Raw genomic sequence first — 12,968 nt, 5'->3', positions numbered from 1 at the left:
TCAATCTTTCATGTCTAACATGAGTCAAATGATTGAAACTATAGAAATGGTTTTCTACACGCTCTGCCAAGTGAAGGCTTAGTCAGGGAAGAAAACATCAGGGTAACTGAATGTCAGGGAATGGAGAGTGAAAGCATAAAAGCCATATTGTCAACCTAGCAGACAGCAATTACATTTTTGCCTTCTAACTCATGAACCATTCCCCAAATTATTCAGGTTCAGGCATACATCAAGAGATATGTACATCGCAATTGAAATTTACACGATTGTCCTACAAAACTGGCATATCCTCGTGATTGTGACGGCAGTGGCAGCTACGGCAATGACCAGAGTTAAGTGGAAAGATAATTACAGAGGGGGAGGGGTTGAAGAGAAGAGAAGAATGGGAGAAACTCATACACCCCGGAGACTAGATGAATCGAACCCGAGACCTTGGCAATACTAGAGAACAGATTGAGGTGGCTATCACCACATTGCCTCAATTTCTCAAAATACCCATATATGACGTACCACCTGGATTAAACAAATGACTGAACATGCTCCAATGATATCTCTGCATGGAAAGCAACAGAAACTGCCACGAAGAAAAGTGAAGTACATTTCCTGCAAAATTCATGTATCGGCACCGAGGAATTGTCCCAAATTTCTTTCGTTCCTTATGGCTCTATAGCCTTTCATTTGCACCAAAATCCTCCAACTGTTGCAGCCTTCAACTTCATTCGTACGAAGATCAAAATGCGTATTTTTTTTCTGCTCCTTCAAACTCGAGCTCTACCAGAACATTTACAGCCACCTATGATAAGTGATGCCGAGAAGATGCACGTCTGACAATTATGAATTAAGGTCTAAAAGTGGAAAAGACTAATCTCTTGTATATGCAACTGCATAGTCTTTGATCCTCTGCTTGAGTTGCTGCAATAAGATAAGACAGCATGTCCATCCATAAGTAAAGATGGCATAGCAAAATATATAAGCAGCCACATAAATGAAAGACGGTAAAAAAGCGCAATATCAGAAAAGTGTTTGGGACTGAACCTTCAGTTCTTCGTGAAGCACAATGAAAATTTTCTTCAGCCGTTTATGTCTCTGCATGATGTTAAACAGCCATGTCAGACTGAGAAGCTAAAATATTTTCTTTTTTTTTAATGATCTTTAAAAAATAATAATAATAATAATAATGAAACACTAACTTCCAGTTCCTCACAATATATAGCCCAAACTTTGATGCATCTCTACTAACAATATTACATCTTTCCCCTCCCCATCAAAAAAACAAAAGACTAAATCATGGAACAAATACTTACAGATCAACTCTTATCCAAGAGAAAATGCCATGAGGGACTACAGCTCCCAGACAAATTATGGGCATTACTAGCGTACATCAAAATAAATTATCCCAGTGTTCCACATAAACTGTTGCACTTGACTGGCTGTATATATTCAATGCAAAGGTGTTCACACTAAAAAAGGGAGGATACTGCATTCTACTCCCCTTAACATCACCAAGAATACCGGACTACTACACTAAGTCTGCTTCAAGCACCCAAACAATAACAAGTTCATTTCAATTAAAACAAAGAACCACCTCTTCTTCCTCCCCCTCTCAAAAAATTACAATCAACAGTTTAACTATTTTGTCCTCATTATCTGAACATTCTTCCCCACAAAGCATATATCATAGTTTGCATTGTGAGTTTAATTTATAAAATTTACATAAGAATGACTATTTCACCATAGATGATAACACCTGATGCGAACATAAAAACATGTTTACTTCTAATGAAAAAATACATTGGCCCATAAACTTGGCAATTGACATTTGATCAAAAAGGGCTAGATGAGATGTTTGTTTCTAAGTTTAATAAAATTTCATTCTACAACTATTATGCAAAAGTTAAACATAAAGGCACAATATACCGTTCCACACTGGCGATAGGATTCATTCAACTGGCTCAAAATGTCATAATATCTGTCCATATCTCTACCATTTGCTATTTCCAGGTCCCGTTCCAGTTTACGAAACTCATTCCTGCATATAATACATTCCAAATCATGTTAATTTTGAAAATTTCAAACTATGGCATTCATCAAACAATTACCAATGAAAATGGAAACCAAGGAACCCCAGGGCATGAGCAAGGATTTTCAAATACCTGTAACTCTCTAGGATCCTGTTCAATGAGCAGTAACTGTCATACTTCTCACGATACTCCTGCACATATTCCTTATACCTAGTGATGCAATAAGAATCAAGCAACATTAAAGAAGTTTCAGTAGATGTTTCAAATTCAGGTGAGTATACATGCAAGCATGTGTGAAAAAAAAAAATAAAAAGAAAAAAGTAAACTACTGCTGTAGACCAAAAATAACAACTTACTGAGAGAAATCCTTTATTGGTCCCTTCAGCTCTGGTTCTTCCTTGTCATACTTGGAATAAGGACAACTGCTCTCATCTGAAGAAGATTCCCTTCTCTTTTGACTACTGTTATTAATCTCCATAGAGAATGAGTCCTTCTGCCTGTCACCCATATCAGCCAATGTAGTAGACTTTTGCATTTTATTTTCTCTTGCAGAATGAGGAGTTAGTCCTCGTTTACTGTCGTGTGGCTGACTGACAGGTACTCTCTTATGAGTTTCTCCATACTCCTCCATACCAGTCTCTTGGCCCCCTCCTGCTTCATGCTGTCTAAATTTGCCATTTGCATCAGCTAATTTGTTAAACTGGGGTCCAATTTCAGCATGATCTACTCTCAAAAATTGTTGTGGCTGGGGTTGCACAACCCTGTGCTGAGGTCTAATTAAATCTTCTACATGATGCTCAGGGGTCTTCCTCTTAGACAAACTCACCGGATTGCTAGCACCCATACTGGGTGACATCTTTCTCGAGTCCAGAGATGCTTTTGCGACAGGTTTTCCTTTGCTAGAATCCAAATTCCAGTTATCATTAGTGCTTGGTCGATTATCTGAGTGTTTAAATGAACCTTTTCTTTCCAATTGCTTCCTAACCCCAGGTGTTTCTTCAGGCAAGGGCTCACGAAGTTCGCCCAATTCCAGATCTGAAAGCTCTCTTCGGAGAATATTGCCTTTCCCATTCACAACAGGAGATTTGTCTGCATCCATTCGGTTCACAACCTGTCTGGCTTCCTTGAACTTTCCAAGTAGTTCATGTTTTCGAAAGTTTGTCTCCAGCAGCACCTTCCCTATCTCAGAGGATATCGAATGTTTGTCTCCAGCAGCACCTTCCCTAAAATTTTTTGAAAACTTTTTCTCATTGGCATAACCATCTTCATCCTGTGTTTCTCTGAAAACTTTGTCTTTTTGCATAGGAAAACCTTCATGTGCACGAGGAATCCTTTCGGAGTGCTTAGCAACATGTCCCAAGCCCTCAAAATGTTTACCAGGCCTCTCTGCTGATTCAGGAGCCTTTGCCTGTGCAATTCGATCAACAGACTTTCGACCTGATTGCTGAGAATCTGAAATAGATTTTCCAGGATTTGAATGGTTGTATTTTTTTTGTACGCTGGAACCAGCATTCCCATTCCTCTCGGATCTATTCACAATGGGGACATTATATGAGCCTTCAATGTGTCTATCAGGAGATAAATCATAAGGATCATCAATAAAGTGGGCATCACTGATTCCAGAATTCATTGGTGGCACCGTGTTTCCTGATTTTGACCTTTTGCTATGTTCAGTTTTCTCATCAGAATGCTTCATATCAGAACCCCTTTTGGATTTATCTTTGTAACTTTTCTCCATAGTGTCAGACTGGTTGTGCATGACATCCTCCTTCCCTGGACCTTCCCTGTCATCAAACAGATTTTCCACAAAAAGTTGGCGTTCTCTATGCTCATATTGATTAGGTGAAAAGTGTTTAATCCCTTCAACAGGTGTTTCACCCACTTTGCAAGGATCCAAATCAGTGATTACAGCCACCTCAGTTTCTGGTTCATCAGCAGGCAGGTCATTCTCAATCTCAACATCATCTGATAAATGGCTATCATCCTTCCCATCAATCCCATTTTGCACAGGACCACCATCTGGAGTTTTCCATGGAATGGGCAATGAAGAAAATGCGGGTTCAGATGTTTGCAAAATAGGCCTGGATTCTTTGTCATCGTCACTAGTCATAATATCCACATCCTCATCAGACCCCTCCTTGCTATTGGAAGAAGCATCACTTTCACTGTCACTACTACTGCCGCTACCAGTTCCCACTGGACTTCTACTTTTGCTTCGGCTTCTACTATGGCTTCCACTGTCACTCCCACTATCGCTGCTGTCACTCTCACTATCGCTATCACTTCCACTGTAACTGGAGCTGCCTGCCTGGCCCTCACTGTTGTCAGAGATCCTTTTGTCACCAAACAGATCAGGCGAATGCTGGTGCACATCCATATTTTCCACTGAATATGGTACTTCTCCAAGCTTAGAGTTCAATTGTGCCTGCTCCTGTAATTCATTAGTAGAAGCTTTCTCCACAGAGCTTGGTTTTGGAACAGGCCTTTGCACATGGTTATCTTCAATGGCAGGTGTTTGGTGATGATTGTCTTCAGGGGAACTGGAAAAACCAAATAGAAATTACAGCCATGCCCATTCATTCAAAAACAATTCAATGTGCTTTGTGCTACCATAGGAAAAGGTGAATAGTATTAGTGATGGAAGAAAATAGTAGTAGTAATGGAAGAATTCATGCAGTCATAATAAGCTATTGATTATGTCACCTTACTAGGATTCACATGTTATAAGCTTTAATAATGAGGACATTTAATCACAATACAACAACAACAACAAGTCTTAATCCCCACTAAATGGGGTCGGCTTTATGAATCCTTTTCCACTAATTCACGTGATCAAAGGCATTTTCCTCAACTAACTTAAGAGCTGTTAAATGCTCGCTCACAATCTCAATCCAAGTTATTTTAAGTCTAACCCTACCTCTTCTATCACCATTAACAATAACTAGTTCGGTCCTCCACACTAGTGCACTACTTGACCTTCATTCAAATGCTCAAACCATCTAGGCTGCCCCTCCCACATCTTATCCACCAGTGAAATTCCTAGCTTGTTGCAAATATGTTCATTCCTTAATTTATCGTTTAGTATTTTACCACTCATCTATCTTAGCATTCGCATTTTAGCAACTTTTACTTTTTGAACATGTTGTTTCTTAGCTGCCCAGCATTCTGATTCATATAGCATGGCTGGTCATACAGCCGTCCTATAGAACTTTAATTTCAACATATTATAGATTATTATATGATGCAATTTTAGAGATAGGATATGAAATGCACATAGCACCCCAAGTACGCCATGCTAATGTGCCTTGGATGATCCACATCTCAAGATCAGGTGCTGATGAGCACATTAAACTATCCATATGGTTGAGAGCCCTGAGCCTAGGCACAACAACGCAATTATCATGGGCACGCTCTCCCACTAAACTAATATCCCATTGTGCGAGCCTCCCACTGGGGCCCGCCACTCCAAAAGCAAGAGAAATCACATCCCTCTCTTTCCTTTTTACGTCCCCATGTTGCCACAAAGGAGGGACATGGGGAGGTAAAAAAGGGGATCCTATCAACTTGTTCCGACCTAGGATAATAAACTCATGAATTTAGTCTTACTTCACCGTTGAGAAACGAAGGAAGACTTCCATCTCCAAGTTTAACTCAGACATAGCTCGTTTCTTTTTGGGTGTGAAGCAATGTCAAACCAAAATACCTAACAAGCATTAGCTCTCCCTAAAAAGGAGATCCATCCGCACCTACCAATGCAGCTACCTTGTTATGACTTCACTCCAGTCACTAGCCCTATCTTCGGCATCCCCCTCCTTGCGGTTAAGGTGACAACTTCAGGCATGTCCAGCTCCCATAGCGTGACGGCATTGTATACAAGGCCCGAGAACAAATACACCACCGTATGGCTGACCGGCGATTACTAGCGATTCTGGATCATGCATGGAGTTGCAAATGGCAATCCAAACTGAGGACGGGCACTCTTCCATTTTACCCAACTTGCTTTAACTCTATGTACTACATCCTCTTGAATTTCTCTTTTTTCTTGCAAAATAAATCCAAGATATCGAAATCGACTAGCATTGTCGATTTCTTAATTATCAAGTTTAATCTCATCTTCAATATTTCTACTTATATGGCTGAAATTACATTTCATATATTCAGTATTGTTTCTACTTATCCTAAAACCTCTAGTCTCTAGAGTTGTTCTCCAAAGTTCTAACTTAGATTCTACCCCACTCCTACTATCATCTATCAAAACAACATTTAATCATAATAATTATTCTATGTGACAGCACCACTAGCAAATGAGAAAATATATAATGGTAAAATCAGTGTTTTAAAAGGCTCATTCAAGGCTTGCCTCAAGGCAAAAGCATGCCAAAAATGCCTGAAGGCTCAATCTAAAATAATGAATTCCAAAAAAATTAACGCATTACATGTTAAGGCTTATGCATTTGTACAAAAGGCACACCTTTTGTACCTTTTATAGTTAAGGCTTACGCATTTCGGGTATGTGATTCTCAAGTTAGAATTGGTTAGAAAAATTTAACTATATGTTTGTATAAAAGGAATGTCATATTGTGAATTGATTTCTAAAACTCTTGAACCTCAACCTTACCAAAATAACTAAGAGTTGTATCTTAGATCATGAAAATAGTTTGAACTTCGTAATAATATATAGCTATCTATTGTCATGATTTATGTCGTGAATGGCCAGGAAGTAGTTTGCAGAGTATATCTTTTTTTTTTCAAAACATTATATTTGTGATTTTCTTAATTTTTTCCTCGTTTTTAAAATATATGTAATTTACTTACACATTTTTATCTTAAAAATAAAATTCGAAAGGGTTAGAACGCCTTGCCTTATGCCTTCACCTTTTAAAACATTGGGTAAAATGATCAATGGATCATTAAGATGATTGTCTAATATCAAAAGCACTTTTAAGTTAATTTAATTATGACTGTTCAAAAAGAAACAAAAATATCAATTATAATTAAATGTATTCTTTGGATAGGAAAAAAAAAACCAAGTAGAAAAAGAAGAATATACAATGATGAGGAAAAGAGAACCTCAAAATGAGAAATAATACAATCAAAAGAATAAGGTTCCTTGGAAAATCCAGACCTTTCTAAATAGGATTAATACCCATTATCTGCTTCAGATTTAAAGGCCCTGCCTCTCAGCCCTAACATGTGTATTATGTGTCATAAGCCCCGAAAAGAATGCTCACCTTTTTCTGCATTGTAAGGTGGCATCGTGCCTCTAGAATGCTCTCTCTCTTACACAGGTGAAGCTTGGTTGATGCCAAAAAAGTGTGGAAAAGTTCTTTCCAGTGAAACATAGGGGCTTTGGCTCTAGTAGAAAGGGAGGTGTTATAAGGAGCGGAGCAGTTTTTTCTACCTTATGGACCCTTTGGATCAAGAGGAACACGAGAATCTTTAAGGGCCCCAAATCTTGCCCTAATTTATTATAGGATGTTTGGACTTGTTATGGGCCCACTCATTTGGGGTCTTGGGGGTTTATTGCTACCAAAAATATCCAAAGGGAATAGATGGCAGCTCTCATTTAACTTCTCGTTGTAAATTTTTTGGTCTATTGAGGATATCATGTCCTCTTACGTTCTACATTTTTTGATTCTCAATACCATTTTTTCTTATCCAAACGAACGTAGAGTTACACTAACAAGCTGTTGGAGGCCTTTTAAGGCTTTACACAACAACAGCAACAACATACCAAGCCATAAATCCCACTAGGTGGGACAGCTACATGAATCCTTTTCCGCTAATTTACATGGTCATGGGTAATTTCCTCTAGAAATTTAAACGGCAATTAAATCCATATTATATCTCATTTCAAGTTATTTTTACTCACTCCTCCTCACTGATGCACTATTTAGCCTACGTTGCAGATGGTCCAAACCATCTGAGTTGCCCCTCACCATCCTTCCCCAGGTGCGATGCCTACACATACCAAGATCTGTTCATTCTTTAATTTATTTTTTAACATATACCTCCCTCATCCACCTAACATTTCTCTGGGCAACTTATTTACTTTTGGATATGTTTTTTTTTGTGGTCCAACATTCTTTTAACACTTATGACTTTATCATTATGTTCTTTGTGGTTTAATAGTTCAGGAATCTGTTTTCAATTAAATATTTTTCAACTTCTACGTTCTCATCCAGTCTCCTTATACATATAAATCTCATTTCGGGAACTATACATTTTGGGGGATATATATGTTTTCAAGTTGCCCAACGTTCTTTTTACCGGCTTGAGGACTATACCAAGTTCTTTATGTTGTGATAGTCAGATATGTTTTTTCACCCGTATCCTTCTGGTCCTTTTATGACATGGGTGTGGAGGAATTTATTTGAGTCCATGGGTAAGTCAGGGTTGTCCAATGTCTGACGAATTATTGTCTATCTCATTTACCAGTTTTGGGAGCAGAGATGTTTGGCATTGTGGAGGATACAGGTCTTTTTGCTGCTTTGTGGGGGATTGGTGGAGACGATGCTAGTATATTCACAGGAAAGAAAAGGTATTGTCTGTGCTTGGGATAGGATTCAGTATATGGCATTGTGCGGGCTTGTCGCCGCTGGTTGTTCAGAGGACTGTATTTTTCAGATTTACGGGGTGATGGGGGGGGCAGTGTTGGTTTGACATTCGGACTTTTTTTTACCTTTATATCTTTCTAAGGAGTGTTAATCTTATGCTAATTTTTGAATTCTTTTTTTCTTCCATAAGTTTTATCGTTTTCTTATTTTTTTTAAAAAAACTAACTTCAAGGGATAACTAGCCTTGAGACTCAAAGAAAGTGAAGGTAAGTAAATGTGCAGCACCCATATATGCCTGTTGAAGGGAGGAAGAATCATGGGATTGTAGGCCCTTCAGTCCTCAGAAATTGTGGACACTCAAATCAAAGAAAGAGAAGCATTATGGTTAACGGTCAAGCTCAACGAGAGAAATATTTTGACCTATTTATGGTATTTTCTTATTTTCTAATCTCTTAGGAAAATGGGGTTCCATTAGGTGGACCTTCTGACGCTTTGCAATCATCTGGAAGTTTACAATAGGAAGAGTGGAGACCCTTTTCTACTTCTTCTTTCATATTAATTATAGTTCTCGGTCATGGGACTAAAGGTGGGAAAATTTAAGGGAACTGGGGCTTTATCATCCGTCTCAAAGATGATACCCACTATCTTTTGTGGCATTGGAGGCCATACAAATCTAGAACTTCAGGGGCATTCTCATTGCCTTTGAAGCAGTCTTGAGAACTTATCCCCATTGGAGAGAATGAGGTTGAGGCTGGTTCTTGGCTGGCATCTTGCACGGCCAAATTGGAGGAGACTGTCAATGAATGGCTACCTCGGGGTCAAGTTCAAGTCTACAAGGCATTCGGAAGCCTATTATTGAAGGGTTCGGAAAAAAAAAGTTAATTTGCTGGGTGGAAGCATAATATAACTACATTTCTACTTGTGGAAAGCTCCCTGTGCTTAGAGTACTTTCACAACCTTCTCCCATCCCAAATGGCCCAAAAGCCTTGAAGAAATTCAAGAAAGATTCCTTTGGGGTAATAAGACAAAGGGTTTTTATCATTTTTCCTTGGGGGGAGGGTGTATGTTAAACAACCAAACTTCAGCAGGGTGGTTGGTTCTTAAAATGCCCTCTTGCATTTAACACAGCACTCTTGGCAAACGTTTAGAGGTTAATGTCACAAGAGATCACCTTTGAAGGAAAACTTAATCTGAAGAATACAACCACTAATCACAAGCATGAGACATCTCTAAAAACACTAGAGAGTCTATGTCAGTAGGTGAATGAAATGAGGAAGAGGTGGGGGAAATGTTTGTGTGTCATCAACTTAAAGGCCGGAAAAGGGGCAACAACATTCTCCTAGGGTCACATTGGCAAGGGTTATCTACTTATATCCAATTCCCTGACATTTCTAACCTTGCCACAATAAGGCACTGCGATTAAGCATGTGGATGGAGCCTCCAGGAACCGATACTATTGGAATATCCCTTCTTTGAAAGGAATCCTCGAGACTGGAGAGCTAGAAAGAAATTTTGCTGATTTTTTGGGTACCTGTCAAGAAATGGCTTGTCACCCTATCTTAATCTAGATAGGGGGGGGGTGTGGGGGGGGGAGTGGGGGGGGGGGGGGGGGGGGGCCTAAGTGGACGCCTACAACTACCCAACAATGGTCATACAAGGTTAGTTCCTTCTACGGGAAAATGGAAAATTGAACATTGATGATGGCAGACGCTAATTTCTCTGGAAGACTAGGAGATGCCTACAAAACAAGGTCATCACAATGTGGTCCTTCCAAAAGCCTTTTCTACAGGAGATGGAAGAGTTGAAATCGTGATAGCAGAGTTAGAGTTCCCTCTTGAAAGATATCTGGAAAAACAGCAGGACCGTTAAAGTGGCTTCCAAGGGTCTAAATTTGATTTGGACTAAAAAAAAAATTTGAGGGCTCCAATAGTATGCTAAATTTGATTTTGCAAATGTCATTTCAATTAAATCTCAAAAAAAAAAGATGGAAATTTATATTAAATCATGGATGCTTTTGTTGAAATTTTGAAAAAACTACTTAATAGCCCATAATAATGGAAGATTTAGATCTGAATGTTATAAATCCAAATACATAAGGACGGTAGGGGTATTAAGGTGCAAATAACAGTAATATAAAAATCAGAATAAACATAGTCAACTGTATAAATGAAATTATAAATCAGTTGAAATAGTTGTTATTATATTATATAAAACAAATGCTTTAGACATAAATATAAACAAATAAAATGGGTTAGCTAATATCTAAGTTAACAAATTTCAACATTGAGCACAAGTCCAAAAGCATAATCCTAATTCTTGAACAATCTTTAATCAATAGAAAAAAGAAGATAAATTAATAGAGAAAATTTGCGATTTCAATAAATTTAAGAATTGAATCATGGTAAAAATTTCAACGGAAATTTCGTCTAAAAAACAGAAAATGACTTTTGCCCTTTTAATTCGAAGGTGGTTGAAAAACAAGAAACTTCAACAATTTCACAGAAAAGTGGCTCTTGCCTGCAAAGTAGCATTGGCGTGGATATAGCAATAGATAATCAGTGCAGAAGAGTTGGAAAAAATCAAGGTGTGAATGAGCTTTTTGGTTCAAAGAAGATGATGAATCTGTGAATCACAATGTTGCGACTGCCGATGGGCTAAAAAATTCTTGGGGGAAATCTGGGGTCTACAGCACTGGCTATCCTGGGCAATCGAAGAGACTGTCAAGATGGAGATGAGCTTGGAGAAAAGCATTTTATAGGAGCGACAGGGAAACAAAAAGATTTTATTGTGGTTGCGTCTCACGAATTCTGTGTTTTGTGGGGGAAAGAGAATACGTAAGAGCCTTTGGATAGGAACAGAGTTGTTCCTTCAATCTAATGATGGTATGGAATAAGTTTTCCAGATAGCTGTTTAATGCATTTTGTTCTATGAATTCCATTCCGTTGTGTTTTTTGGGTAATGAGCCAAATATATATGGAATTATCAGACGATTCACGATTCTAAAATGATGCTATGAGATAGATGAGAGAGTCTGATAAATATTGAGGCTTTTGGAAGCATATAGTCAAGGACAAGCAAACACGCGGAGAAAGGAATAAAAGTGCAGGGATGGGGGAGTTAAACACGGAGAGGTCGAAATAAATTTTTTCTACTGTTAGGGCTCAAATGGTGGGAGCTGGTATCATCAAAATGTTTGAAGGCCATAGGGATTAAGGCTACGAAAGACTCCATCACTCCACTCACCGGGTTAAAAAAAAAAGAGAATAAATATAAAAAAAATAGAGAAGAAAACAAAAAATGCATCATCATGCCTAAATACTATTGTTAAAGTCTCGGGGCATGTGCACAGAGTTTCCAGTTTATTTTCTGACAGTGTCATATAAGTCCCAGCGTCCCATGAAATCCAACCACTGATACACGAGGGGTTATGAAGTGGGCTTCTTAGACCCATCAGTGGGTGCGAGGTCAGGGGTTAATCAATCAAATATATAAAAAAATAAAACAAAGAGGGCCAGATCAACCAATATTATCATAAAAAACGTAGCAGCTACTTCCACTTTTCAGATGAAGTTTCTTGAAGATTTCCAACTCCACTCATGGTTTCAAGAAATATCTCCTGGAGCTTGGAGAAAGTGCATCTGAGGCTCAAAACCCAATGCAAAGATATAAGCTCATCTATTGATCAACAAGCAAACACATCCAGGATTCCCACAACTTACTTTGTTAATATAATGGGTTCTGATCGTCTGTGTACGAGGTGGGAAATTGTGTCTCCAATTGCCTTCTCCAATGCCTACAAATAATTGAGATTACACAAAGAAAAACTGACAAGCAACAGAGATGAGTTAAGACATATAATGAAATCATATTTACCAGAATGTTATGTTAAGAATCTATTCTATTGGGGTCGGTCCCTACCATCCTAAAACTCGAACAGACACTAATCACTCTTCAGCCCGTACTTGGTCTATGTTGCAAGTGTCCAATCCATCTGAACCAAATTTCTCTTGATCTTATCTCATAGCAGTTTATGTTAGAATACTAGTAAGGTGTCACTCCTTTACTTTAGATTTAAAACTATTGCCGCTCATCCATCTTAAAGTCATCATTTCAATTACATTTCGGGTCCGTTTGGTATCTATTCAAAAAATATGATGAAGAGAACAACAATAGAAACAAAACAAAAACCAAAATAGATAAACTAAAAACTAGACACCAGCAACTTGTTTGTTGGATAACATTTTATTGAAAAACCTAATACCAGACTAAAACTATTAACTTAAAAAATATTTGCTCATTCATCTTTAAAATATCAAAATTATTATAAAAAATATGATTCAATAATACAATTTGACATAATACACATTAAAACGTAACTATAATATAAAAA

The 12,968-nt window shown here is 38.1% G+C and overlaps 1 protein-coding gene across 1 annotated transcript in view; it reads right to left on the bottom strand.

The window, feature by feature from the left end:
- Positions 1–121: 121 nt before the first annotated feature.
- Positions 122–12,968, bottom strand: part of LOC131164775 (uncharacterized) — a 33,875-nt gene continuing 21,028 nt past the window's right edge. Inside the window, exons 8-12 of the mRNA XM_058122215.1 lie at positions 2,378–4,561; positions 2,154–2,231; positions 1,918–2,029; positions 1,036–1,086; positions 122–912 (exon numbers count right to left, since the gene is read on the bottom strand). Of these exons, the coding sequence (XP_057978198.1) occupies positions 862–912; positions 1,036–1,086; positions 1,918–2,029; positions 2,154–2,231; positions 2,378–4,561 (2,476 nt within the window). The 3' untranslated portion in view covers positions 122–861. The remainder of the gene's footprint in view (positions 913–1,035; positions 1,087–1,917; positions 2,030–2,153; positions 2,232–2,377; positions 4,562–12,968) is intronic.

Source organism: Malania oleifera, chromosome 9, assembly GCF_029873635.1.
Source record: "Malania oleifera isolate guangnan ecotype guangnan chromosome 9, ASM2987363v1, whole genome shotgun sequence".
In the NCBI taxonomy this organism is placed as follows: domain Eukaryota; kingdom Viridiplantae; phylum Streptophyta; class Magnoliopsida; order Santalales; family Ximeniaceae; genus Malania; species Malania oleifera.
Note: the sequence above shows the minus strand (reverse complement) of the source record. Positions and strands in the feature narration are given on the sequence as shown.